This window comes from Scylla paramamosain, chromosome 32 (assembly GCF_035594125.1).
Source record: "Scylla paramamosain isolate STU-SP2022 chromosome 32, ASM3559412v1, whole genome shotgun sequence".
Taxonomy (NCBI): Eukaryota; Metazoa; Arthropoda; class Malacostraca; order Decapoda; family Portunidae; genus Scylla; species Scylla paramamosain.
Window position 1 is genome coordinate 17,481,092 of NC_087182.1, and position 27,607 is coordinate 17,508,698.

The 27,607-nt window shown below is 42.7% G+C and overlaps 2 protein-coding genes across 17 annotated transcripts; one reads left to right on the forward strand and one right to left on the reverse strand.

Annotated features, from left to right (window-relative positions):
- Positions 1-732: 732 nt before the first annotated feature.
- On the forward strand, positions 733-7,382 carry LOC135089315 (uncharacterized). Of its 5 annotated transcripts, none has more exons than XM_063984844.1 (7): positions 733-832; positions 1,616-1,776; positions 2,056-2,158; positions 3,780-3,966; positions 4,528-4,697; positions 5,920-6,059; positions 6,630-7,382. In XM_063984844.1, exons 1-5 carry the CDS (start codon positions 818-820, stop codon positions 4,533-4,535), a joined length of 474 nt encoding a protein of 157 aa, XP_063840914.1. In that variant the 5' UTR covers positions 733-817; the 3' UTR covers positions 4,536-4,697; positions 5,920-6,059; positions 6,630-7,382. The 5 variants fall into 5 exon arrangements, with proteins under 5 accessions (XP_063840914.1, XP_063840915.1, XP_063840918.1 ...); XM_063984845.1 differs by having other exon boundaries at positions 6,633-7,382; XM_063984848.1 differs by having other exon boundaries at positions 2,056-2,152.
- LOC135089313 (acid-sensing ion channel 1-like) lies at positions 6,864-27,607 on the reverse strand. 12 transcript variants are annotated; one of them, XR_010261454.1, is made up of 19 exons: positions 27,454-27,598; positions 25,166-25,364; positions 24,465-24,551; positions 21,991-22,303; positions 21,407-21,508; positions 20,824-20,987; positions 20,094-20,274; positions 18,326-18,486; positions 17,765-17,922; positions 16,941-17,142; positions 15,641-15,730; positions 14,922-15,027; positions 12,700-12,788; positions 11,651-12,137; positions 9,891-9,932; positions 8,717-8,793; positions 8,121-8,301; positions 7,760-7,838; positions 6,864-7,001 (listed from the first exon to the last, which is right to left on the reverse strand). XR_010261454.1 is itself a non-coding variant. In XM_063984843.1 (14 exons), exons 4-14 carry the CDS (start codon positions 22,263-22,265, stop codon positions 11,962-11,964), a joined length of 1,704 nt encoding a protein of 567 aa, XP_063840913.1. In that variant the 5' UTR covers positions 22,266-22,303; positions 24,465-24,551; positions 25,166-25,364; positions 27,454-27,598; the 3' UTR covers positions 10,498-11,961. The 12 variants fall into 12 exon arrangements, 1 of the variants encoding a protein (XP_063840913.1); XR_010261453.1 differs by having other exon boundaries at positions 8,121-8,305; XR_010261452.1 differs by lacking the exon at positions 8,717-8,793 and having other exon boundaries at positions 8,121-8,305.

Genomic DNA, 27,607 nt, shown 5'->3' on the forward strand with positions numbered 1-27,607 from the left:
CCTGTGAGAAGCGACGGAGCACCTGCAGGTAAGTAAAGTGACGCGGAGAGAGAGAGAGACTTACTACCAGCACATTCTCACAGTAATGAGAGAGAGAGAGAGAGAGAGAGAGAGAGAGAGAGAGAGAGAGAGAGAGAGAGAGAGAGAGAGAGAGAGAGAGAGAGAGAGAGAGAGAGAGAGAGAAACTTGAGTGGGCCAGTTGTGTTAACGTTGAGAGGCTGAATAATAATGATACCAAGGTGATGGTGATGATGGTGATGATGATGATGGTGGAGGTTTACTTGTTGCTCATGGTGTCAAGTATCACCACATTTATAAGGCCACTGTAATGGTTATGTGGTAGTAATAGTAGTAGTAGTAGTAGTAGTAATAGTAGTAGTAGTAGTAATAGTAGTAGTAGTAGTAGTAGTTAGATGATGCAAGTGATACTGACTGAGTTAGGGCATGATAGGAATGAAAGAGTGGAGAAGACAGGAAAGGAATGGATGGTGTTGTTGCTGGGACTGTGTAGAGAGGCGAATGAAAGGATGATTGAGGCGGTGAAAGAGTTTCTGGAGAGAATGTGGCGTGCCAAGTGTATGAACAATTAGGATAGAGGATGCTGTTCGTTTCTCTCTTTTTTTTTCCCCCATTCTATAGGAGTTGCCGATCCAAAGGCCTGGCTCAGGAGTGATCCTGTGCCACCTGTACCATCAAGATCAAGATCAAGACCCTAGAAGCGAGCGTCCACACTCCACAACAGGGGAGTTTGTTTACAAAATTATCTTGTATGGTGTGAGAGAAGCAGCCACAATTATCTATTATCATCGGCGACACCATGGCTTACGAGAAGGTAACATGGCCACCATTCTATACTCATATCATCTGGCTATCAATAGAATGACGAGAATGCCGGCTGGGGGAGGTGTAAATAGGGAAAATTGACGATATATGAGGGCGGATGGTGGTGATCTTATGGCAGGAAAAGAACAAGGGGAAGAGTGATGCCCCGATATTATTAATTACTCCCTAATTTGGCGATTTATAACACACACACCTGTCCGCTAATAAGGGAAAGTTGTGGGCAGTCATCTTGAGCCCTAAGGGACGAGGGGACAAGGGGAAATAAGGGAAATTGGTTCAAAATATGCCTCCTTATTTTAACTTATTTTCTCGACCTTGAACGAAATTTTTATTTATTTTTTTTTTTTTAATTGTGGAATTGTTTGCTTGTGCGTGCGTGTGTGTGTGTGAGGGAAGGAGGAGGGTGGAGGGGACGCTTGAGGGGCGGCGGGGTTGGTGAGTTCGTGTGTTCGTTAAAGGAAAAAAATATGAATTTGTTTTAACGTAAATATTTTCCTTATTTTTCCTTTATTTTGTGTTTGTTTGTTTGTTCATTCGTTATGTGTGTGTGTGTGTGTGTGTGTGTGTGTGTGTGTGTGTGTGTGTCAGAATATATCGATTTTTTATTTTCATTTTTTTTTCAGTTATCTTTGAATATTTGTATATGCATGTATGTTTGCCCTCTTCTTTTCATCTAGACCTCTTCTCCCATCCCATCTCCTCCTCCTCCTCCTCCTCCTCCTCCTCCTATCCCAACAAAGCCTAACCTCCCTCTCATCCCACCCCCCAACAGACAGACCCCGATGACAGCGTGGTTAGCGAGGGGTGGGGACGGCGGCGAGGGGGCGAGCATGACCCCTACTTTGAATCAGTGGTGACCTCGCGGGAAGTCTTCGTGGTCAGTGATGATGACCAAGAGGAGGAAATGATGACTGAATTTCTAGGTCAGGTCAGGTCAAGTATTACTGATAATTTTGTTTTATCATTGTTAGGTCAGGTCAGGTTTTCTTATTGCAGGTAAATAGTTATTATTATTATTATTATTATTATTATTATTATTATTGTTGTTGTTTTTGTTTTTGTTGTTAGTTGTTTTCTTCTCAATCTATGTTTTCTTTCTTTTTACCTCCTTCCTCCTCCTCCTTTCCTTGTACTTTACATAACCCTTCTTCATTTTATTAACCTAACCTAACATGCAGACACTGCCAACCTAACCTAACCTCCCCCCAACAGGCGGTGCAAGCTGTTTCATTACCACACCTCTGAGTCTCCCCCAGAGTGGAAGGAACGGAGCACAGGGGACATTAAGATCTTGAGGAACAAGCAGAAGGTGGCTGTAAGTGGTTGGGTTAGGAGAGTGTGTGTGTGTGTGTGTGTGTGTGTGTGTCTAAATCTGGGCTAGGTTAGGTTAGGTTGGTTTGGTTAAGTTAGGTTAGGTTAAGTGACGTTTGTGTGTGTGTCAAAGGGCTGATTTCACATACGAGCCTCACCAAACTGTCAACAAGCATTACCAACACCTCAGTCCAGTTTCACAGTCATTTCCATGGTTTTGGCGACCCAACTTGGTAACGATTATAACAAAAGGAATATCTCTGATCTGGTAATGCTGGCAAGCTGGAGCCCTCTTATTGGACAAAACGAGGCGATTCATGACAAAACTAACCAGAGCCCCACACTGAGAGAGAGAGAGAGAGAGAGAGAGAGAGAGAGAGAGAGAGAGAGAGAGAGAGAGAGAGAGAGAGAGAGAGAGAGAGATTGAAATACATGACTGGTGCCTCCAACAAGCCTTTTATCCATCCTTTGACACACACACACAATGTCACTTAACCAAACCTAACTTAATCAAACCAACCTAACCTAACTTAGCCCAGATTTAGACTGCAAACATGATTACTTTTTTATTTAAATTGTTGCCTTTAATATCTGTAGCATTCACCAAACTCAATTTGTCCACCAGACTTGTAGTAAATGATCTGTCTCTTCCTCAGTTTATTTATTTATTTATTTTTTTATCATGGTCTGCCAATTGAAAGGATTAGGATTTAATTAATGAGCCGAATTAGTTCCTCCTTATCTGTTCATATAATTATGAAGTATGCTTCATATGTCTTCTAGACAGGGTGGAATCAAAACCTTTTCATCTCATCAACTCCTCTCCTCAAACTATCTACAGCCTCTCTCTCTCATTGCCACAATGTTGCATCTTTATCTTCTATGACTACTTTCATACTAACTGCTCTTCTGATATTGCTAGCTGCATGCTCTAATGCAAGAGTTAACCAGTATTCTCAATCATTCATCCCATATTTCTGGTAAACTCACAAATGTCCTGTCTGCTTCTGTATTTCCACCTTCCTATGACTTGAATTCCTTCAAGAGGGAGGTTTCAAGACACTTATCCTTCAATTTTTGACTACTGCTTGGGCCTTTTTTTTTTTTTTTTTTTTTTTTTGCCAGTGTCCCTCCTACATAAAAAAAAAAAACCCTCTTAGTCACCCTTGCCATGTCTCTTGTACCACTTGAACACCTCCACCAGACCCTCTCTTAGTCAGCCTTGTCATGTCTCCTGTACCACTTGAATGCCTCCACCAGACCAACTCTTAGTCACCCTTGTCATGTCTCCAGTACCACTTGAACATCTCCACCAGACCTCCTTTTAATCACCCTTGTCATGTCCCCAGTACCACATGAACACCCACCAGACCTCCTCTTAGTCACCCTTGTCATGCCCCCTGTACCACTTGAACACCTCCATCAGATTCACTCTTAGTCACCCTTGTCATGTGCCCTTTATCACTTGAAGACTTCCATCAATGTACCTTGTTTTTTTTTACTGTACATACATTATTCAACATTCCTGTTAATTTCTTTATTGTAATTAAATGATTACTAATGTCACGTAGCGTAGCCTTGGAAGCGATGCATTGTAAGTTAATTCACTTCATTTCTTTAAAAAGGTTTGCCCCAGCCAAAGCAAAGACCTTGGTGCTGTCAGTGGGGGTCCAAACACGGCAGGTCCCACCTGGGCGGCAGTGGGGACAGAAGGGTCACCAAGGGCAGGTGGATGCAGCAGGCCAGCATCCGGTCCTCCTGTGGTGGATCTTGGGCCCTCACCAGTAACAAAGTCCAGGAGCTTCTGTGCAGGTGAGTCAGTTTGCTATAAACCACTCCAAAAGAGTGAAAGCACTGCAGTTTGGGGGCCGTTTGACTGTTGTCATCGTTGGTCACAAGTGTGTGTTCAGAATTGACTGAATTGTGTGACTACTATTCTGTGAAGGGATTGGGCTCATTAAAGATTAAAACATAAGCTTAAAATGCAAGACAGAAAAGGCCATACAGTGGACTGTTCGTTAAGTATCCTGTTGTTGATGGAGTTGATTGCTTGACGTGTTGTTGTGGTGTGAACTTAATGACTTGGTTGTTGCTGTTGTTGTGTGAACTTACTGACTTGGTTGTTGTTGTTGTGTTGTGTACAGTAATTACAGTGGTGTCAAATTACTGTCTGTTTTTTTATAGTCTGGTTTATAGTAAAGAACAGACACTAACAAATACTGAACCACTCCTTTGTTATTCAAAGAGACACACTGTTCATCATTTGACACTGTTAAAAAAACAGCTTCAAATATTTAAATTAAATATTAGATTATAATTTAAACTATTTCATAATAAATTTCAAAATCATAATTAATTTAAACTTGTCCACAGGTTTCTGATGGGGGACATGCTGCCTGCCAAGTTGATGGAGTCCCCATCCACCTGCTTGCTTCTGTCGAGTTCCCGAACCTCCGAAGACTTTGAGCGTCTGACCGTCATGAAGGGCAACGCAGTCCTGCTCAAGACAGAATTACCTCCATTGGTGTTGGAGGAGGACTAGAGTAAGCAAGTTTCAGCACAGAGGGCAGTGGGGGATTCCAACCCGGCCCACCAGGTGTTGAGTGGGCCTCGGTCCGAGTCCCCAGCTGCCCTGCAATGGTGACGTTAAAAATTAACGACTGTCTGTCTGTCTGTGTACCTTAGCTTTTTCCACTGTGCAGGTGGGTAGCCTGGGCAGGGCACAACCCAGGTAACATAATATTAAAATAATATTAAAAATTATAATGATAATGAAAACATTTAAGATAAAGTTAATCAACACATTTATTTATTTATTCATATAATAATTGATTGACCTACACTTGAATTGTTTTAACCATATGTTTTAATGCTTCTGTTGTAAAAACAAATAGACATTAAGGAACAGTTTGCTGTCAAACCGTTCCTTAATGTCTGACATGTGACATGTGACAATGTGTTGACATGTGTGTTAAAGGTCAGTAGTACACTATCCCAGACTGTTCTGCTGCTGCTGCTGCTACTGCTACTACTACTACTACTACTACTACTACTACTACTACTACTACTACTACTACTACTACTACTACTACTTCAACACTTTTTGAAGGCATTTTTTTAAGTTTGGAGCAAAGCATTGAGTGGTAAGCACCTTTGTTGACCTGACTGAGGTCTCTGCTTCAGTGCCACGTGATGTGTTATTGCAAAAGTTGTGTTACAATGGAATTAGAAGCAGTGTCCAGGGCTGGTGGTGTTCCTCAGGGAAGTGTTTAGGCATGATGTATTTGCACATTTTCAAACACTTCTTTTTGGTGATGACAACTTTATATGTATGTAACTGGTGGCTTGTGTCTTTATGACACCATCTGGAAAAATAGTGAAATTTAACCATTTTTGGGCAAAAGAACTTTGTAAAAGCCACAAAAGCAAAGTTTGACAGGAATAATGGACATTTTTATTGTTTTGCAATGAAGAGTTGAAAATAACACTAGCTTGTCAAAGACACAAATTGTGTTACAGTATTGTTATTATCCACACACAGACTCTCAAATCCTCTGCTGTTGTTTTGTTCATCTTTCTGCTTCACATTTTATATTTGCCTTTTCTCTTCTTCCTCTTCCCAAACCCCACCACACTATTTTGTGTAGCCATTTTGAGTGTTACCACAACCCAGCCTTTGTGACTAAAGTGTTTTTTGGTGTTCTTAAGTGGCTGTAGGCCCGAGTGTTGGCCTCAACTTAACCAAACCTATCATCACTATTGCAGAAGAGATAATTAGTGGGCTGTGTGTGGTGAGCCATGCGTTGTCTCTGAAGGTGACCCCCACAGCCACACACCACCAGCAGGAGAGAGTATCCTCCTCCTCCTCCAGCAGCTGGCCAGGGTGCAAGGGCAGGCTGAACAAGGTGTGGTGGTAGTAGAATAGATAGTAGTAGTAATAGTAGTAAAAATGATGGTATGGTAGAGTTCCTGGATTATATTTTTAGTAGTTCCTGCATTATATATTTTTAGTAGCAGTAGTAGTAGTTCCAGCATTTGTTGAAATATACTGGTAATTGTACTACTACTACTACTAGCCAGCCCTTTATGCTTGTATACAGTTGAAGGGGTGTAAACAAACACCTGTAACTGTGCACTGTCTTGATTCATCAGTCTCTCTCTCTCTCTCTCTCTCTCTCTCTCTCTCTCTCTCTCTCTCTCTCTCTCTCTCTCTCTCTCTCTCTCTCTCTCTCTCTCTCTCTCTCTCTCTCAAATCTTTAATAACTCTCTCTCTCTCTCTCTCTCTCTCTCTCTCTCTCTCTCTCTCTCTCTCTCTCTCTCTCTCTCTCTCTCTCTCTCTCTCTCTCTCTCTCAAATCTTTAATAACAGACAACAATAACAACAAAAATTCTGTCACCATTCCTTGCAAACTGTGAAGGAAAACAAAAGGAAGAAAAAGGAAAACAAAGATGATAATGGTACTCTTCTTTCCCCAGCAGATGGTGATGGAGAGGGTGGCCAGCTTGTCTCTCCCTCCTGCTGGCCAGCCTCAGCATGGTGGTGGCCGCCACGCATGGCACACGGGCAACTGCTGCTGCAGCCACATTGCTGAGGGACAAGTCCCTGCACATGTCCAGGACATGCAGGTGACAGGAACGTGTCCTGCCGGAGGGAGCAGTGCTGTGGTAGGACCCCAGAGTCTGCTGCTGTGCTGGGAGGAGAGAAACAGCAGCAGCAGTAGTAGTAGTAGTAGTAGTAGCAGCAGCAGCAGCAGCAGCAGCAGCAGCAGCATAAGTATTCAGCAATGGTGAAGTTCTGCTGCAGTCAATGGTGCAGCTGTTCACTCCTCCAGAGCTGTCTTCCCTCACCTGCAATAAACAGCTATGAACACCACCTCCTGTGATGAATAACACTGAATAACACCTTTCACCTGCATCAACAACACCTTAACTTCACACTGATGCAATCCCCTCCTCTCTCTCTCTCTCTCTCTCTCTCTCTCTCTCTCTCTCTCTCTCTCTCTCTCTCTCTCTCTCTCTCTCTCTCTCTCTCTCTCTCTCTCTCTCTCTCTCTCTCTCTATCTCAGCCCACAGCCACACAGTATGTCCCCCACATTATGTTTACAAACCCACAGTAACTCCCCACAGCCCCCCACCAATAGCTGTCCCCCTCTCTCACACACCCACACAGCGTTACATATGCAAACGCTGCATCTTAAACTCTACCTACAATAAAGAATGGACACAAAATGGGCAAACTTAATTTTCTTCTGTCCTGTGTGAATGTAGTGAGGAAGTGAACAATATTAGATGCAGTACTAAAAGATATATGTAAGCTTGTCCACAAAATACATACAGGTTGATGATGAGTACGGTGAGTCAAGTATTAGGAGTCAAAATGCTCCACTTTGAACTGACCTACAACAAGGAGCAAGCTTATAAAGGGGAAGACATTTGTCAACACAGTAAACACAAGGAAAACGATCTAAATAAAAGACTAGAAAATTATATATGCCAACACAAAATAAAGAACAAATGAAGAGTAAGCAAAGCAAGTAAGTCTGAACGCTAATAAACATAGTATATTTAAACACTATGATCAAAGATACTGAAACTTAAACACTGACAGTGATGCTGCTGCTGCTGTGTGGTGTCCTCCTTCAGCACTGGTCAGCTCCTGTTGCGCCAGCTTCACAGCATCACCCTCTGCCAAATAATAAATCAATAAATGTTGTAAAGATTATATCACTATAACAAAATTTTGCAATGAAAGTTGAAAATAACACTTGCTTGTCAAAGACAAAAATTGTTATAGTGTAATAACTGTGGGATATATATATATATATATATATATATATATATATATATATATATATATATATATATATATATATATATATATATATATATATATATATATACGAGTATATATGATAGCTTTAGGTAACGGGCCCCTTGCGCCTCGCTGGATGGATGCAGGTGACACACCTCGTGCGCCTCGCTGGATGGATGCAGATGACACGCCCAGTACGCCTCGCTGGATGGATACTGGTGACGCGCCCCGTGCGCCTCGCTGGACGGATGCTAGTGACGCGCCTCGCTGTGTAGATGCTGGTGACGCGCCCCCACCGCCTCTCAAGGATGGCTTCAGATGACACGCCCGTGCCACCTAACTGGTCAAGCGTGGTGGCCAAAATTATATATAAATCTGTCCCGAATGAATCAGCCCATGTCATTCTGGCTGAGATGAGCCGCCACCACCACAACTGCTAACTAGATGGAGAATCTCTATTCACGTAATGGTTATGGCTGCCCCGTTTAGACAAACCTATACCACACTCTGAAAATTCATCCTAATCACGGAGCTTGGTGTTCGAGAGACTTTCTCCATTGACATTAACAGCTTTTATATAATTCCTGAATTTGTATTTTTAGGAGAGACTACAGTTACAGAATATAACTACTATATCATTCCTATCAGAAATTCATCTTTCTACTTTTGAAGCTTTACATCAACCTTCCTGAAAAACCTTGGTCTCTCTTCCATCAGTCTTGAATCCATTATTATTATCAGTATTACCCACATGGTGGTGTTTGTGGGTGGTATTATCACGGTGCTGTACATCCCAGAGTAGTGCTGCCACACGTCGCATCAGATCACCTTGCAAATAAACGCATAAATCTGACCAAATGTCTCCATAAATATACGTCTATTAGTAAATAAATATATTTATAAATAACATCCATCAAAAACAAATATATCACAAATACAGGTGTTGCCAGATGGGAGCCGTGGATAAGGAAGGGTCTTGTATGAGAAGTCGCCAAAGACCAGATAAAACAAGGAGAATCACTGCTTTAAACTTCAGAAGGACGGGTGCGTAGATACTCGCAATAAGATATGGACGAAGAAAAGACACGGAGATAAGTATAGAAGAAAATACACAAGAACAAGGTATAGACGATGAGAATAAACGGATGAAAAAATATACAGAAGAGAAATAGAAAGGAAAGGTTAGCGGGATCAAATAAGGAGCAGACAGACGGACGGACGGAGAAAGCTCGAGACCTCACAAGCTACGAGACAAGTATCACCCATAACTCTGCAGGACAAAGGCGAAATTGACTCCTGGACCCCATTAAAACAAGACTGTCGCTGAGATAAGAGCTGGAATGCACCATAGGATCAGGAGGGGGCGAGACCAAACTGATAAGGCTTTCAGACATGTTCCAGAAGAGAGGAATGTGTCAGGAGAGGGAGGGAGGGAGGGAGAGACAGGCAGATATAGAGATAGATATTACGAGAGATAAAAATAGATATGTTTCAACGAGCTGTGGGTCTTTAAGAAGGGTGTCTACTGAACTATTGTTACTACTAACACTGGCTAACTACGTCTAGGAGAATATAGATACACTATAGGTAGAATAGGGATTAAAATATATTATAGAGTAAAAGAAAGCGATTAGAATATATTATACGAGTAGAGTAAAAGAAAGCAAGGATTACGTAGGGGGATTAAAGATTAAAAAGGTGAAGATAGAACTTGTTGGAATACTTACGGTTGGAATTTAATGATATAAAGGAAAACAATATTTACGTAGAGGAATTAACGATGAAAAAAAAAAAGTTAAGATAGAACTACGAAAGAACAGGATATGACATGACGGTGAGAGGAAGGGAGGGAAAGGTGGAAAAGTAGGAGAGAGAGGGAGAGGTAAGGATGGAAGGAAATAATTCATTTCCACGTCACGACTAACCACTGTTGTCTGCCGAGTCCGTCGCCAGCAGAACTCAAGAACCTGAAATGGAAAAAAAGAATAATCACCCCTGGAATAATAAAAATAAATAAATAAATAAATAAAGACTTCCAGGCTAAATAAACCACACAAAATAGTTAATAATATAGAACATTCTTAAAAAAAAAAAAAGAAATTAAACTGCATTTGTAAAAAAGATTAAACTGAAGATAATTTTTCATATAAAACGTCGGAGTACAATAATTCTATGTAACAAAAGACTCAGAAAAACAAAATATGATGTCAGTTCTTACCTTGCTTTTTTTTTTTTTTTTTTCCCAGCAACCCATTTAAATTCAGGAGCCACGTGCATATCCTCCCTTCCCTCCGGCTGACAGGTAACTGATCTGCCGACTGCCTGACGCCTCGCCTCGCTTGGCTGGCTATCCGTGTTATTGCCATTTGCCTCCCTTGTCCTCCTCCCCCTCCCTCCTTCCCTAACTATCCTTTAACTACATAACTGCATTTGTCACTCGTTTCTGAATACTGATAGGATCATGTAAATTTGTACCGTTTTACTGCCTCTTGCCTCCATCCACTTCCTCCTTCCCTCCCTCCTCTCCCTTCCCTTCTTCCTTCCTTCCTAACTCTTAACTACAAACAAACATGTCACTCATTAATTAAACACTGAAATACCATGTTAATTTGTACCGCTTTATACACATTGATTCATCATTACAAGTCATTCTCCTCTGTACTGGCTAACATGTCCATATACCTTCCGTAATGAGTGGCCCACAAGTGCACTGTATAGGCCCGAATTTAGAGACGTTTAGAAAAGCGTTTAGAAAGCATTAGCAAATTAAACATGTGGTGCGAAAGACGTTAAGAGTAAATACTACTAGAGGTTATACAAATGTTTATTAGAGATTGGGTGTTTCTACTACATGCACTGGTCAAAGCTGACCAAAGGACTTTAATTAACCCTTTCAATGAGATATGCAACAATTCTCACCACTAAAAATACTGAATAAACTCTTTACAAACACCTACAAGAAAGGGAAATGCATTAAAAAATTAGATTTTCTATTGTATAGAGGGTTGAAGAAATTAAATATCCCGGCGTGGTGTGGCATTAAGGAACCATGTGTCAAGTAGGAGTGAAAGGATTAAACTGTGGAGAGAAGGACGAGACACGCAGGGCGACCCTCTGTCCCTCGCCATTCAAGTGACCCTCGAATTTGTTATTACCGCCAGCTTTCTTCTTGATCTGATGGCGATGCAAAGACAATCTGTGCATGCCATAACCTCAAGACCAGGGACCAGAATATCACCTAAAGTAAGATTACATATAATTACCCCGCTACACTGTGACACAAAGCAATTAGCAGCACCAGAAGCAATACGTGAAGTTTTTACAAGCATCTACAAGACAGTCAGCGATGAAAAAGAATACATTTTGCAATTTCTTCTTGGTTCAAAGATTGGATGTGGCTCAAGAACAAGTAAAGATGTCTCAGAGTGATTGGTAATTAGGGAAAGATGTTCCAAGTAGCAGTCAAAGGGTTAACCAGTGATTCGCAAACTGTGACCCGTGACGATCATCAAAGTGCGCCGCCTAACTTTCATAGATAAGTGTTCTTAAATTTGCGACTTTTTAGTAGACCTACACTACACTGACTGCAGGGATCGTGCGCCGTCACATGTAGGTTTAGCGCGCAAACAAGAGACAAAATTTGAGAACCACTGCTCTAAACTCTCACCATGCACAGTGTACTTACCAATCAGGCCCCGTCCACACGACCTGACGGGTACTTGAACGAGCTCCAAGTTAGAACGTGCTTCCCACCTTGATTGGGGAGCAACAGAGATAGAGGGAGGTACTTGCTTAATGCCCGTTGTTCAAGCAAAATTATCGGGCAAACCAGCGGAGTGCCCTTTCTTGTAGTTAAGCGAAATCACCAGATAAGGTCGTCTTTTGATAGTCTGCCGCCATCCACCCACGTGTATACTACGAGGGGAGTCTGAAGGTGCGCTAGACTCTCCAGCAACGACACACAGACTGAATAATGGGATCTGTCGACTAAACACTTCAGGTAGAGAGGTTTGAGTCCCGAAACACCCCGAGGCACCTCCTGATCCCCCTGCAGAAGGTGGCGACGAAGGCAGTGAGGAGAATCTGAAAGACGCGGCAGAGTGTGAAGTAGACCTCGACAAGGGTGATGACAGACGCCCCGAGGAACAGCCCCATCTGCCCGCCGAGGCCACCTGGGGGAGGGAGAGGCAGGTGAGGGGATGATTAAGGTACAGCGTGGAGGGGGAGGTGATATGGCACTGCTGGGAGGAAGAGAGAGGGAGGAAAGGAATGATGGGTGGGTGACAGAGAGAGAGAGAGAGATCAACAGGAGGAGGAGGAAGATAAAGAATACTAAAACGAGGAGGAGGACAAAAGAGTGGACGAGAACAAAGAAAAGGCGACAAAGACAAAGACGAGGATGATGACAATTACAAAAAACGCAGAAAACAATAAGAGTCAGTACATTAGCAATACATCACGGGGAGGGTAAGACAACAGTACCAGGAAGTAAGAGTAGATAGTAGATGTCAACTAGAAGAGGAAACCAAGAGTAAGCAGATAAAGACGCAGATAAAGGAGAGAAAGAGTTAAGAGGAATGCCAATAAGAAGACGAATTTACAAAAGGTAGACATCACAAGAACAATGGTAAAGGGAATGACAAAAAAACGAATTTATAATAGCTAGACATGACAACACTAAGGAGTACAAGAGTGAAGCAGCATGACAAGTAAGGAGTAAACGTTCTAACTTACTGAACCAGGTGAAGACAGTTGGAATGTTCTCTTTGTGCTCGGTGTACCCCAGCTGGGTGTAGTAAATGTTGATCATCGAGTATGTGAGACTGTAAGGAGGAGGGGAGAAAAAATATACACATCCTGGGACACTCCTGGGAACTTTTGACTTACTGCGTTCTTGAAATGTTAGTGAAATGTTACCGCGGATCCTAACTCGTCTGTGTTTAAATTGAAATGACTGAATGAAAAAATATGAACCTTAACTTGTCTTTTGTGTTATTAAATAAGTGAAACACTCCAAAAAATAACTTAAACTTCTCTGTGTGTTTAAATGAGTGAAATGATTGAAAAATTAACTTAACTTGTTTGTGATATTTAAATGAGTGAAATGACTGAAATGAACTTAAACTTTTCTGTGTTTAAATTAGTGAAATGGACTGGAAAAATTAACTGTGTGAATATTCAGAAGAGTGAAATGACACTGAAAAAATGTGAACTTAAACTTATGTGAGTACTTAAAGGAATGATTAAACTGAAAATGGTGAACTTTAAACCTGTCTGGGTATTTGAATGAAACGAAACTGAAAAAAATGAAATGTGTGAAATGAAAGTGAAAAAAATATGAACTTTATAAAAACTTGTCTGAGTATTTAGATGAATGACATGAAACTGAGAGAAAAAAAATATGAAAACTATGAAAATTAACACTCTATGAAACATCTTGGCAAAAAAAAAAAACTATTGCCATACTATAAAGCTCATTTCACATTAAAAAAATATATATTACTTAAAACAAAAAGACAAAAATGATTAGAAATATGAATACGAAAGATGTTATGGTGGTGGTGGTGGTGGCGGCGGCGGTGGCTGACAGATGGCGTTAATTATAATGAGCTGCCGTACAGGTGGATGGAATTCCTCACCTGTCTATTACTGTCCTCGTTCCTTGTATCACATTTCCCTTCCCTTCACTTCCATCCTTGTACTTTTCTCCATCTCCTTCACCTTCCCTCACGATCCAAATCAGTTTTCTTTTTTTTTCTCTTTCTCTCTCTCTCATTCGACCTTCATCTCATCACCTGCTGTCTTATTGTCACTGTTGTATCTCATTCACCATCATCCTTCTCTCCTTCCTCGTCACTGTTCCTTGCATTCCTCTCTTCTCTACCTTCTCTTCCTTCTTTACGTACTTTTTACTCTTCATAAGCTTCCCTCCATCTCAGCTAACCTTACGTTCCCTCCTTGCCGCTGAAACATTACCCTTTCAACCCCCCTTCCCTTCACTACCCCCTACCTCTCCCCCTCCCTCTTCCTCCCTCCTCCTCCTTCCGTCACCTTGTCCACCCTTCCCTGCCACTTTTATCACCTTCCAGCCCCTGCGTCACCTTATCTGACCGCCTCTGTTCCTCCATTTCTCTCTCCTCCACCTTCTTTATCTCCTATCCTACCTCTCACTATCTTTATTTTTTTCTTCGGTTATTCTTCTATTTTCCTTCTTATCTTCCTTTCTTATGTGCATCTTCTCATCTTTCCCTTTTTGTCTCTCCACCTTATGTCTATTCCACTTTTCTTCCACTTCACTACACTAGTTTTCTTAACTTCCTAAGCTCTCCACCTTATTCCTGTTCCCTCTCTCTCCCACTTTTCCTTCCACCATTCTCGTCCACCTTCCTTTCTCTTCCACTAACGTCCGTCGCTCGTTCCTCTCCTTTTCTCTCTCCCTTCCACCTTCCTTTGTTCTTCCAGTAATGTCTCTCTCTCGTCCATATCTTCCCTTTTCCTCTCCACTTTCATTCCTTCCTTTGTTTATTCTATTCTTCCTGTTTCTCTTTCATTTAGACATTTACTCAGATTTCTCCAGTCTCTCTCTCTCTCTCTCTCTCTCTCTCTCTCTCTCTCTCTCTCTCTCTCTCTCTCTCTTCCTCTGCATTATCTTCTCTCTCCATTATTCCTCTCTCCACCATTTTTACTCACCATTCCTCCTCCTCTCTTTATTCTTCCTCTTCTCTTCACCATCTTCTCTATTCTTCCTCTCTCCAGTACTGTATTTCTTCTTCCCTCTTCTCACTATTTTTATTCTCTATCTTCCTTTCCCCTCCACTATCTTCTTCCATTCTTCCTACCCCCTCCTGTCTTCTCTCTCTACTCCTCCTCATGCACCCCAAGCCTCCCCCCACCTTGCCACTTCCTCCCGCGCCCCGGTCACTTGCTCCCTGTGTTCGCCGCGCCCCGCCACTCACTCCGGGATGACGGTGATGCCCTCGTGCGCTTCCAGCATCTCGGGGACCAGCGTGGTGTGGCTCATCTGTTGCGTCACCTCCGTCACCTCACACAGTTTGTTCTCGCCTGTGTTGGGGCACGTGCAGGTGAATGTGAGAGTAAGGGCTTGTTCATTGATATGTACACTGATAGATAGATAGACAGACAGGTAGATAAATAGATACATAGGTAAATATATGTAGATAAATGCATAGATAAATAGATAGATAAATAGAAAGACTGAAATATCGATGCATACATACATAGATAGACTGATAGATAGATAAATGGATACATATATAGATAGACAGACAGGTATAGAATATAAACAAAAACACAGACAGGGAGACGGGCAGACACGGATATACACACAGACAGACAGACAGACAGAGAGACAAACAAATAGGGATATGCACACAAACAAACAGACAGACAAGTAAATAGAGTACAGACAAACATATAAATGGTCAGGCAGAATTGCAGGCTTGCAGAACTACAGAATTACAACTAACTAGAATTACAACTAACTAGAATTACAACTAACTCTTAACAATCTTGCCATGTACAAACCTGCAACACTTCGACAGCTTTTAGACAGAGACAGAAAACTAAGAACTCTACATCCTCTTGTTATCAATTCAGGTGACTTCCTTTGTTGCAGGTGTAAGAGAGAAGGTTTACTTGATGGTGTGATGCTTACTCGCGTCTTTGTGGAGGTGGTCGTCCAGGCAGCGGGTCATCTGGTCGTCCATTACTTTGTGGTTGAGGATGTCTGAAGGATGACACTCGGCTGGGGGGAAAGGGAAGGAAGGTAAGTAAACTCTGGCACATTAGCTCTCTCACACTGAATCTGCAGAACTCGACTGAATTATCATAACAGCACTAGGAGTAATGCATGAAACCTTTACAAGCATCTGCAAGAATGAAAAGGATTTAAAGAATGGATCTTGCAATTTCTACTTAGTTTAAAGATTGAGGTGGCTGTAGAACAAGTAAAGATGTCTCAGTCATTAGTAATTAAGGAAGAGATGCACCAAATAACAGCCAACGGGTCAAATCTCGCTCCTTCAAAGACTAATTCTCACTAATACGAAGGGTGACACTCGACTGGGTGGAGGATGGGAAGCGTGGGTGAAGAGGAAGGAAAGGGAAGGGAAGAGGAAGTAAAGGGAAGTAAGCCGTCTCTGGAGAACTCAAGACTAACTGATTCTAACGTTAAATCTCGCTCCTTCTATTACGACTAGTACGAAGGGTGACACTCAACTGGGTGGAGGATTGGGGGGAAGAGGAAAGGACGGGAAGGGAAGTAAACCGTCAGGGGGGGAAGAGGAAAGGACGGGAAGGGAAGTAAACCGTCAGGGGGGGAAGAGGAAAGGACGGGAAGGGAAGTAAACCGTCAGACTAACTCCCTGGAGAACACTAGACTAACTGAGTGTAACGTTTAATCTCACTAAACACGAATTCTGACTAGTACGGAGGAGGAGGAGGAAGGAGGGGGGGAAGGAAAGGAAGGAAAGTAATCTGTCACAATAACTCATATTAACTCTGGAAAACTCTTAGACTAACTTATTCTAACATTAATCTTGCTCCCTCTAACACTGATTCTAACAATGACCGAAGGGTGACACTCAGAGGGCAGGGAGGAAGGGAAGGGGACAGGGAGGAAGGGCAGGGAAGTAATCTTTCACACTAACTCACTCTTATCTAACCATTTTTTCTGCTCACCAACACCAAAAAAATTAAATAAATAGATAAATAAATAAATAATTCTTTAACCTCCAAATCTAACTCGTATTACAATAAACACTTACTCGCTAACTTCCTTAATCACTCTTACCTAACTAATTATTCTACTCACCAACACTTAATAAATACCAAACTCTTAAACTCTACGTACTCTAATTCACTAACTCATTTACAACTCGCTAACTTCCCATCTTACTCTTATTTAACCCCAGACACTCGCAACCCTCAAATCCCAACACCCACAACTCCCTCACCAGTCGTGTCATTGGTGAACCTCCGCGCCAGCAGGGTGCAGTTGGTGAGCAGCAGCGGGCACGTCCTGTAGAAGATGTGGAAGAAGAAGTTGTGGTGGATTTTTGAGCGTTCCTCCTCCGTCAGATTCCAGAAACTCTCCTCGGTGACGCAGGAAGGCACGGACCACGGCAACGCTCCCTTGTACCGCTCCCTCTTGTTCAGCTGAGAGAGAGAGAGAGAGAGAGAGAGAGAGAGAGAGAGAGAGAGAGAGAGAGAGAGAGAGAGAGAGAGAGAGAGAGAGAGAGACGTAAGGATTGATTGATGACTGAAAGACATAAAGATTGATTGATGGATGACTGAAGGACGTAAAGATTGATTAGTGGTTGAGAGAGAGAGAAAGAGAGAGAGAGAGATGTAAAGATTGATTGATGATTGACAGAGAGACGTAAAGACTGACTGATGATTGAGACAAAGATTGATTGATGTCAGTCAATCAACACATCACTCAAACAGTCAGTCAGTCAGTCAGTCCCTCTTCTCTGACACCAATACAATCAGTCAGTCAGTCAGTCCCTCTTCTCTGACACCAGTACAACCAAGACTCATCACTTGAAACACTCGTCTTTCTCACCACGACTAATTTTAAAGGCTACAGAGACGATTAGCCTGATTTTAAGGACCGTTTCTCCTGTCCGTGACGTAGAAATCTAGTAGAACTGTCACTAGAACCGTAAAAACTGTTAAAAACCCGTGTCACTTTAATTAGAGCCTATTGAAAGTAGTGGAGATGCAGACAGAAGCGTTTCAGAATATGGAGTCAAGATTCTTCCACTCACGACGGTACCGAGGTGTAGGAAACGGCGACGGAGGCAGCAATGTTGGGCGCCACGCGGAGGGGCTGCATGCTGGTGGCCACTGAGGGACTGAGGTCAAAGTTGGACAGTGACACGTGAATCCCAGCCTCGGCCAAGGACGGGGAAGACACGATTCGGGAGTCGTATACTGAAGGGGTGAGGAAGTTTGTAGTAGTGGTGGTGGTGGTGGTGGTGGTGAGTAGTGGTAATAAAAGTAATGGTAGTAGCAGTAGTAGTAATAGAGAAAAGTTGACAAATAGAAGAAGAGGACGAGGAGAACGAAACAAAGGACGAGAAAGGAGAAAAAACGACAAAGAGGAGGAAGGGGCGACGACAACAACAAAGACGACGATGAGGAAGAAAACGAACATGAGGAAAAGAAGACGGAGGAGAACAACGACGAAGACAACAACGAAGAAAGGAAATAGAACAACGACGATAATGATACAGATAAACAGAACGACGAGGCGCATGACAAAGACGAGAACAACAACGAAGACGAGGCTTAAGAGAAATTCTAACAGCAGGTAATAGCGACCAACTACACTCACTGATCTGTTCACTAGTGTTGACAGCGAAGATAACCTTGTACCCTCCGAGGAGCCCCGCGAAGGTCTGCTGAAGGATGGCGTTCCCTTGAGGGCTGCGGGTCGTGTAGCACTGCCCCAGCCCCGTCAGTGTGGGTTTGAGAACCTCCCGGCAGCACTCCAGCCTGGGGAGATAAGGAGAATTGAAGGATAGGGTGAAAAGAAATGGTGTAGCTTGACGTGATGAAAGACCTTGCAGTACTCTAGTCTGGGGGAAAGCAAAGGAGAAACAGAGAATTAAAAGGTAGGATGAGGAATAAATGGATGAGAGAGAGAGAGAGAGAGAGAGAGAGAGAGAGAGAGAGAGAGAGAGAGAGAGAGAGAGAGAGAGAGAGAGAGAGAATATGAGCATCAAGTTAAAATTGAAGAACATCGTTTATCATCATAATTTCAGCATAAAATTACCAAGATTCCGTAAAAGTCTGACACTTTATACGGGAGAGAAAAAAAAAAAATTGCAGAAACTATTTTAAACCTGAAATTCAACTTTGGACTCGACAAACTGAAAAATTTCGTAACAAATAGAAATGAACTTAAGATCCAGAGAAGTACAAAAGAATACATTAGTAAAAAGGGCAGTAATTCTATAATGCAAAACAAATAAGGCTAAACAGCAATGAAATTATAACACAAGAAAATAATACGTACAAGATAATATTAATAAAATAATGAAGTTAAAACAAATAGGCAGAAACTGGAGCCGAAGAAAACGAAGACAAGAAAATATAAGACCTTAGAGAGCAACACTCAAACTTAATCCAACACAAACTTAATCCAACACATAAACTTAATCCAACACACTCACACAGACGCAACACTCTAAACAACACACTTCAACGTAAAGCAACACACTCAAATATAACCCAACACTTAAAGCAACACTCAGACAAAACAAACACAACACAACACAAACCAACCAACACTCTTAAACACACGCAACACTCAACATACAGCAACACATAACAACACACTCGAGCACAAAGCAACACTCAAAACCTTTACCTAAACATGACTTTGGTGGATCCCATGCACACCGACACCAGGTCCTCACAGCTGCAGGAGGATCAATGCCACAATAAGGATCAGATATAATTTTAAAGGCTTCATCCTCCACCTCCACCCTTTTCTTTCTTCTTACGCTCTTAGATTCAAAATTTTCATGCCTCTCTCTCTCTCTCTCTCTCTCTCTCTCTCTCTCTCTCTCTCTCTCTCTCTCTCTCTCTCTCATTTCTCTTCGTATTCTCTTCCTCCTCTTTTCCTTTGCTGTTTCTTCCTGCAGTAATTGGCGAAAATGTCTGAGGTGAGATTTTCTTTTTCTGTTTGTGTGTGGGTGGATGTAGGTGGGTTTGGGTGTAGGTCCCTCCCCCCCCTCTCCCTCTCTCTCTCTCTCTCTCTCTCTCTCTCTCTCTCTCTCTCTCTCTCTCTCTCTCTCTCCCTCCCTCTCTCTCTATGCTTATCCTGTTCATTTCTATCCTTCTCTCTTCCCCTTCCTCCCTCCTTTTTTCTCCCTCTTTTCTTCTTTCCCGGGAAAAAAGAGGAAGTAAAGTACGATAAGACGAGAAAGGGAAGGAATACGGGAAGAGGAGAAGAGAGAGAGGATGAATTCAAGACATCACGCTTCTATCTCTCGTCTCTCTTCCCTTCCTTTCTATCTACATGTGTTGACCCTTTCCTTCTTTTACTCCCTTTCTTCCCTCATTCTCCCTTCCCCCTTCTCTCTCTCCCCTCTCACCTAGGCGACAGCAGGGTAACCATCTCGCTGAGAGTAAGATGGTGATCCTTCAAGTAGGCATCAAGCTCCCCTTTTAGCACTGTCTTCCTCGCCGGGTTGGTCTCAAAGGCAGGGCTGATGATCTCCGTCCCCCGCACCGCCAACAGCAAGTACGAGGCCAGGGCGTCACTCACGTTGTGCTCTGACGAAGGCGAAGAAGGGTGGGTTGGTTTGATTTGGTTTGTGAAATGTGTTTTTGTGTGTTATTGGTTGAGTGGTGGTGATGGTGATGATGTAGGGTAGGTAGGGTAGGGGAAAGGAAAAAAAGAGATGGGAAGGGAAGGGGAGAGGGGTGAAAGGGAGAGGAGAGGAGAGGAGAGGAGAGAAAAGGAGATGGGTGAGGAGAGGAGAGGAGAGGAGAGGAGAGGAGAGGAGAGGAGGGGAGAGGAGAGGAGAGGAGAGGAGAGGAGGGGAGAGGAAAGAAGAGGGATGAGGAGAGGAGAGGAAAGATGGGAGGAATAAAAATGGAGAGAAAATTGAAGAAAATGAGAGACAAGTGAAAAGAGAGAATGGAACAATAAAAGAAATAACTATAAAAGATGATAAAGACAAAGAAATACCTCACGAAAAGAAATAGAAAAGTCAAGAGATTATGAAAAGAAATGAGAAGATAAAAGCTTAAGAGGATAAAAAAAAAAAAAAACATACAAACAGACGGACACAGGAAAACAACAGCGTCTACCTCACTCACTCGTCAACTTGGACTTCCAGAACCCCGCCAGGCTGCAGATGGTAATGAAGGGAACCCGCATGCCGGTGCTGTACAGGTCCCGGTACACGATCTCAATGGAGGGCCGCTGGGCGATGAGGGAGGAGTACGTCACTTCGTACGAGGCGGAAATCAGCATCAGAATTCTTCGTGGCGCCAAGCAGAAAAAAAACAAACAGAAGATGCAAGGTTAATAATGATAGGATAAAGATTAATAGGGTTGTAGATTTAGATATTATAGAATAGGAATAAGAAGAAGGGAGACACTTAAGGAAACTTGCGGATTTAGCTGGTGTAAACAGATAAGAGGAGGAAAAACATTTAGAAAACCCGTGGATTTGAACTGCAGCAAATAGATGAGAGGAAAATACTGAGAAAACTTGAATTTTAAACTGGAGAAGGGAAATAAACTGAAGAGAAATAAACTGGAGAAGAAAATTAAACTGAAGAAAAGAAAGGTACACGGTTACTTCAGAAGGTTTGCAAGATAAAGCGAAGCCGAGCGACGTCACTCCCTCCTCTGCTTCACAACCCCTCCTGCCGCCCCGCCTCCCCGCACACTCACCCAACGCTGATCACAAGCACCCAGAAGACCCGCAGCAGGAAAGGCTGTTCACTCTTCACGACGTGGTTGAAGCCGTGAGCTGTGGTCTTGGTGCAGAAGTCCCTGAAGGAAGTGGAGGAGGTGGTGGTGGTGGTGAAAGAGGTGGAAGAGGGAGAGGATGAAATTTAGTAGTCAAGTGTTATTTCCCTCAATATAAAAAGAAAGTAAGTTTCATATAGTAAGACTTATTTAAAAACGGCTATTTTTTTTTTTTTTTACTGTCCAAGATTAATCGGAAGTAAGTGTATGTACTGGCATAGGGTGGGTAGAAATAGGAATTAACAACTGTCACAGCATCAACAACCACTTCAAATACTATCAGTACAACAAACATCTACTTTAAACAACTTCTGGTACAAACAGCAACAGTAACTACTAATTTAAATACCAGCATTATATAAACAGCTGCTAATAGGAACCACAACAACAACTACTGCTACTATAAACCAATCCATCAACATCAATAACTACTCCAACCACCACCACCACCACCACCACCACCACCACCATCACCAACAACAACAACACCAACAGGAAAAATGTACCGTAAAACCTCCATTGTTGCTGAACTTGTAATGCATTCTGTACACAATCCTTCCTTCTTTTCCTCTTCACTCCTTTCATCCTCCTTAACATTCTGCGGGGTCCCATCAGTGGCTACCTTCCCTTCACACCCACACGTTGCCTTCCTTCCCTTCAGTCCATCACTTCCACTTCTCTCAACTTCTTTTCGTGGCATCCTGAAGGTGGTCTGAGTCGTTTCCCCTTCTGCAGGAGAGGAACGCCTTTGGGACAACTTTGATGCTTTCACAGGGTACATGGCGTCGTAAGCTGGCGGGTCTTTGTCCTCTGCATCCCCTGGTGGGACATGCATTTTATCAGACGGAGGAATAGTTGTGGTTTCTTGGTCAGGAGCTTGATGCCAGTACTCACAAATGCTTTGCTCTCTCACCGCTATTTTCAAAGTCCACAGAGACAATTAGCCGTGTTCTCAAGGGTGTTTTTCCTGTTAAAAGCGTAGAATTCGTGATAATCTGTCACTAGAACCGTAAAAAGACCCTTAAAAACACGTCTAACTTCAACTAGAGCCTTTTGAAAGTAGTGGAGATGCGGCGCGGAAGTGTCTCGGAATACGGTGGTGTGTCAGTGGCTGGTGTTCGTGGGCGACTCTTTCTTAGTGTCCCGCGCATGTGTAGCCGCTCAGAAATGTCAATCCTCGTGTTTGTTGTGTATTACCTCCTACTTGTTCCTGCCAGGTGATACAGGTGTTATAGCTCTCCCTCGCTGTTATAGGAAGTAATTAAGGTGTGTGTGTGTGTGTGTGTGTGTGTGTGTGTGTGTGTGTGTTAGTGACGTGTTTGTAATGTCAAGTGACGCGTGTTATCTTCATCGTTTTCTCTCAACATAAAAGTTGTTCCGTTTTCTTTGTTATTGTGATTTCCTTATGCCTTCCACGAGAGAGAGAGAGAGAGAGAGAGAGAGAGAGAGAGAGAGAGAGAGAGAGAGAGAGAGAGAGAGAGAGAGAGAGAGAGATAATAAAAGTATGTAATAGTTAAGTGATTATTTAAGTGTGTCTGTCCGTCTGTCTGTCTACCTGCCTATCTGTTTGTGTGTGTGTGTGTGTGTGTGTGTGTGTGTGTGTGCTGGTGAGAGGCTAGGTAAGCAATAACGAAATAAAAATCTCCCGCTATCAAGTAATTATCGTGGTGCCAACAAGGATGAGCCCCAACACCACTAATAACACCACTAACAACACCCCACTCGCCCACTCGCCTCCCCTCCCCATCTCTCCCTTCCTCTCCCCACCCCTCCCCTTCCTTCCTTCCTTCTCTCCATACTCTTCCCTCCCTTCACCCTTTCCTCCTCCTCTCCATACTCTTGCCTCTCTTCTCCCTTCCCTTCCTTCTCTCCACATTTCTCCCTCCCTTCCCCTCCCCTCCCTTCCTTCTCTCCACACTCCTCCCTTCTCCCACACCCCTACTCCTCCTACATGTTTCCTCCTTCCTCCCCCCTTTACCTTAATTTCCTCCACCTCTCCACTTCCCTCCATCTTCCTCCCATCATCACCCACATGCTTCATTTACCCTCCCTCCCTCCCTCCTTATTTCCCTCAACATCTCTTCACTCCCTCCATGCTCCTCCCTGCGACTCCCACATGTTTCCTCCCTCGCTCCTTTCCTCCTTTCCTCTTATTTTCCTCCACCTCTCTCTCCCTTCCGATATTACGTTTATACAAGACTTAGCTGCAATTTTTTTTTTTTTTTTACTTTTTTTTTTCTCCTCCCTCCCTCACTTCATTCTTTTATCTTTCTCTTCATCCCTCCTTTCTATGCCTCACCTACTTCCCTCCTTCCCTGTTTCCTTATTGTCTCATGCCCTCCATCCTTCGCTCTCTCTCTTAGCTTCCTTCTTCCTGTCACCTTTCATCAATACGTCCTTGCTATTCCTAAACATCCCGTCTCTCTTTTTCTTCCTTTGCTTTTAATATTTATTCTCTTCCTCTCTCCCTCTTAGTTATTCTCTTTTCTTTTCGCTGTTATCTTTCTTTTTCGTCGTCTTGTTCTTAGCCTCTATTTCTGAAGTAATATATATACACACACCACTTTTTTATCTTTCCTTATTCTTCTTTCCTTATTTCTTTCTTTTTCTCTCCTGCTTTCTTCCTCTTAATCTCTCTCTCTCTCCTCCTTTCTTCCTCTCGCTTTATTTCCCGTTCTTGTATTCCTACGCTGTCCTACTCTCTCTCTCTCTCTCTCTCTCTCTCTCTCTCTCTCTCTCTCTCTCTCTCTCTCTCTCTCCTTCCCTCCAACCCTCTCCCTTTCCTTCCCTCCAACTCTCTCTCTCTCCTTCCCTCCCTCCCTCTCCCTTTCCTTCCCTCCAACCCTCTCTCTTCCTCCCCGCGCCCACTTCACTTCTGTCACCGCTGCCGATCGTGTTAAAATTTATGGCTTTCATCACCACTAGCACATGGGCAGGTGAGAGGACGGTCCACAGCCCCACTCTAATTAACGTGCCTCACCTGTGTTTGCGTCCCCTTCACCTGGTGGCCTGGATGCATCAAGAGTGACCACCCTCTGACACTTCGCCGCCTCCCACTCACAACAGACTGCCAGGAATGAAAGTGACAGTCATTAAAAAAATAGAAGATAAATTGCTTCTTATCGACGCTCAGTAAAATTTTCTATCATAAGTACAAGGTTATTTTGGTGGCACTAATACGATGCTTCAACAGGCTCATAAGAACAGCTGTTACAAGAAGCAGTCTCTTACAAAATCATACACACCTATATCCATCTACACACGCTTATATCCACCTACCATTAATTACAAAGAACAGAAGGGAAAGAGTTTAGGTGATTAAAAATACTCAAAATAGTTGCAATGTGACTTGGAAACTTAAAAATTCTCGCATCTATCCAAGCTGCAACAGTATATAATTATACTAATGAATGAGAAATGAAAATACTTTGTTACATTATGACTTGGAAACTTATAATATCGCGTTAAGAATACTCAGAGTAGTTAGTTACATTATGACTCGGAAACTTTAGAAATTCTCGCATCTATCCAAGCTACAACAATATATATACTAATGAATGAGAAATTAAAATACTTTAAGTTACATTATGACTTGTAGACATAATATCGCGTATCAATCGAAATTGCAATGATGTATACTAATGAATGAGATGCAGACTTAACAAGGTCATAACGCAATACCTGGCGAAAACTAGACAGGTGAGGCTGGTCGCTCCGGTGATCCAGGTGGCAGTGACAGCGGCTGCCACATGACGGGACACCACTTGTTCCTCGAAAGTGGAGTGAGCAGCCGCCACAAGGACGCTCCTCGAGGACTCAGCTGCCCGCGTCAAGCAACCCACTGTATCAGAAGCCAGGGATCGTTTTCTTGACTCCTTCACTGCGACACCAAACGATTAACAGCACCAGAAGTAAAGCATGAAATCTTTGTAAGCATCTCCATGAAAGTAAAGGATGAAAAGAACAGATTTTGTAATTTCTATGTATTTTGAGGATTGGTGGTGCTTTTAGAATAAGTAAAGATGTCTCGGAGTGATTGGCAATTAAGGAAAGATGTACCAAATTGTAGCCAAAGGGTTAGACAGACTGGCCTCTCACAGGGACTGCATTTCAAGGTCACACAGATGATTCCTCGGATTTTTATGGTGTTTCTCTCAATGACGATGCAGAAATATTCCTTAAATTAACACTAGCATAATGAACACGCACTTCAGAACACTGATAACTTCCGTTTCTGCTTGTAATACACTTGAAATAGACAACCAAGTGTTTAAGAATACGGGAACAGGTGGTGAGGTGAACATTGCTGTGCTTATTCTGAAACGCCTTCAAAATTGCAACGCTTATTATGAAACTGAAAATTGCAATGCTTATTCTAAAACGGATTAAAAAGTGAAATGCTTATTATGAAACACCTTAAATACTGCAGTGATTATAATGAAACCCCTTGAATATTGCTGTGATTATTATGAAACACCCGTGAAAATTGCAGTGCTTGTTCTAAAACGTATTAAAAATTGTGAAGCTTATTATGAAACACCTTGAGAATTGCAGTGCTTATAATGCAACGCCTTGAAAATTGCAGCGCTTACTCCGAAACGTATTAAAATATGCATCGCTTATTCTGAAACACGCTGAATATTGCAAAGCCTTTCCTGAAACGTTAAAAATTGCAGAGCTTATAGTGAAACATATAAAAAAAGTGCAGTGCTTATTTTGAAACACGCTGAAAACTGCAATACCTTTCCTGAAACGCGTTAAAAATTGCAGAGCTTATAATGAAACATATAAAAAAGTGCAATGTTTATTCTGAAACACGCTGAAAATTGCAATACCTTTCCTGAAACGCGTTGAAAATTCCAGAGCTTATTCTGAAACGCGTAAGAGTCATTTCTCCCTGTGGACTGTGAGTGGAAGAGGCGAGAAAAGGTTTACTAGAGCTGACGCAAACCAGGATCTGTCCTCTCAAACGCTTCGACCTCCTTCCTTAACTACTTCTAACAAGGTCTCGTGGAGGTTACCGAGGTTGTTAAGGTCGTTCTCTAGATACTAATGATAGATGAAGGACTGCACACCATCGTACGTAGAAAATAACAATGAGAACTAAATTAATAAGGACCCTACACTGTCAATGGGGAAATATAACTAACTAGAGTAATATGGAATCCACACCATCACTGGATAACAAAAATGAGAACCCAAATGATTGTGATTCTACACCATTACTAGAAAATAATAAAAAAATAAATAAATAAGGAATCTACATCACAGGGAAAAAATAACAATGAAAACCTGAGTAATAATGATTCTACACCATCACTGAGACAAAACAGCAGCGAAAACCCAAGTAGTGATCTCTGTAGCCCCAGAAATTAGTCCTTATTAAAGTACAAAGCGTTCAAGAATAAGAGGTCAGGGTGGGATGAACCAACACTGTCACGCAGGCACATGACAGGGTAGGACTGGCTAGGCACCGCGCCCCGCACCCTAGTCACGTCACAGGCCTTAGTGCGCCGCGAGTGTGCGAGTGACAGAGTGAAGTAAGTAAACACAGGCCGCCACTTGCGCTGTACGGCTGGTTGTGATAATCTCGGTCAAGTTACGACTCTGAATGCGTCGCTAGTTGTGCAAATAGTAAATGATGAAAGTAAATAAACACAGTCTTAGCAGCACCACCACCACCACCACCAAGCCTATCACTACCACTACTATCACCACCACCATCACTACTACTGTCACCAATACCTTCACAACTGCCACCACCACCACTCCTATCATCACTACTACTATCACCACCACTACCACTCATACGTACCATCACAAATATCACCACCAATAACACACGTCACTAATACCTCCATTACCGCCACCACCACCACCACCACTTCCATCACTATTACTCCTACCACTACCACTACTACCAACATCACCACCACCACCACCACGGGCACGGCACAATCAACACATACACAAGCAAACAGTTGACTTTTAAGGCGAGAAAGCAGACTGGCCCTCCTGTTTATCCTCCTACCACGACACCGCTCCGTTATGTCCACTGCAGCAGGAGAAGCAGAAGGAGGAGGAGGAGGAGGGAGAGGGGGAAGGGGAGGGAAAGAAGCAGGA

Bases quoted from the DNA above. Each gene is read 5' to 3' on its own strand.
- LOC135089315 (XM_063984844.1), top strand. The intron at 1,777-2,055 runs GTCAAGTATTAC...TCCCCCCAACAG, and splicing joins GAATTTCTAGGTCAGGTCAG to GCGGTGCAAGCTGTTTCATT. The intron at 2,159-3,779 runs GTAAGTGGTTGG...TTCTTTAAAAAG, and splicing joins GGAACAAGCAGAAGGTGGCT to GTTTGCCCCAGCCAAAGCAA.
- LOC135089313 (XM_063984843.1), bottom strand. From the start codon at position 22,265: ATGTACCCTGTGAAAGCATCAAAGTTGTCCCAAAGGCGTTCCTCTCCT. The intron at 21,509-21,990 runs GTACATTTTTCC...CACTTCCTTCAG, and splicing joins GCAACAATGGAGGTTTTACG to GGACTTCTGCACCAAGACCA. The intron at 18,487-20,093 runs GTGAGAGGGGAG...TTATCTCCCCAG, and splicing joins GTTACCCTGCTGTCGCCTAG to GCTGGAGTGCTGCCGGGAGG.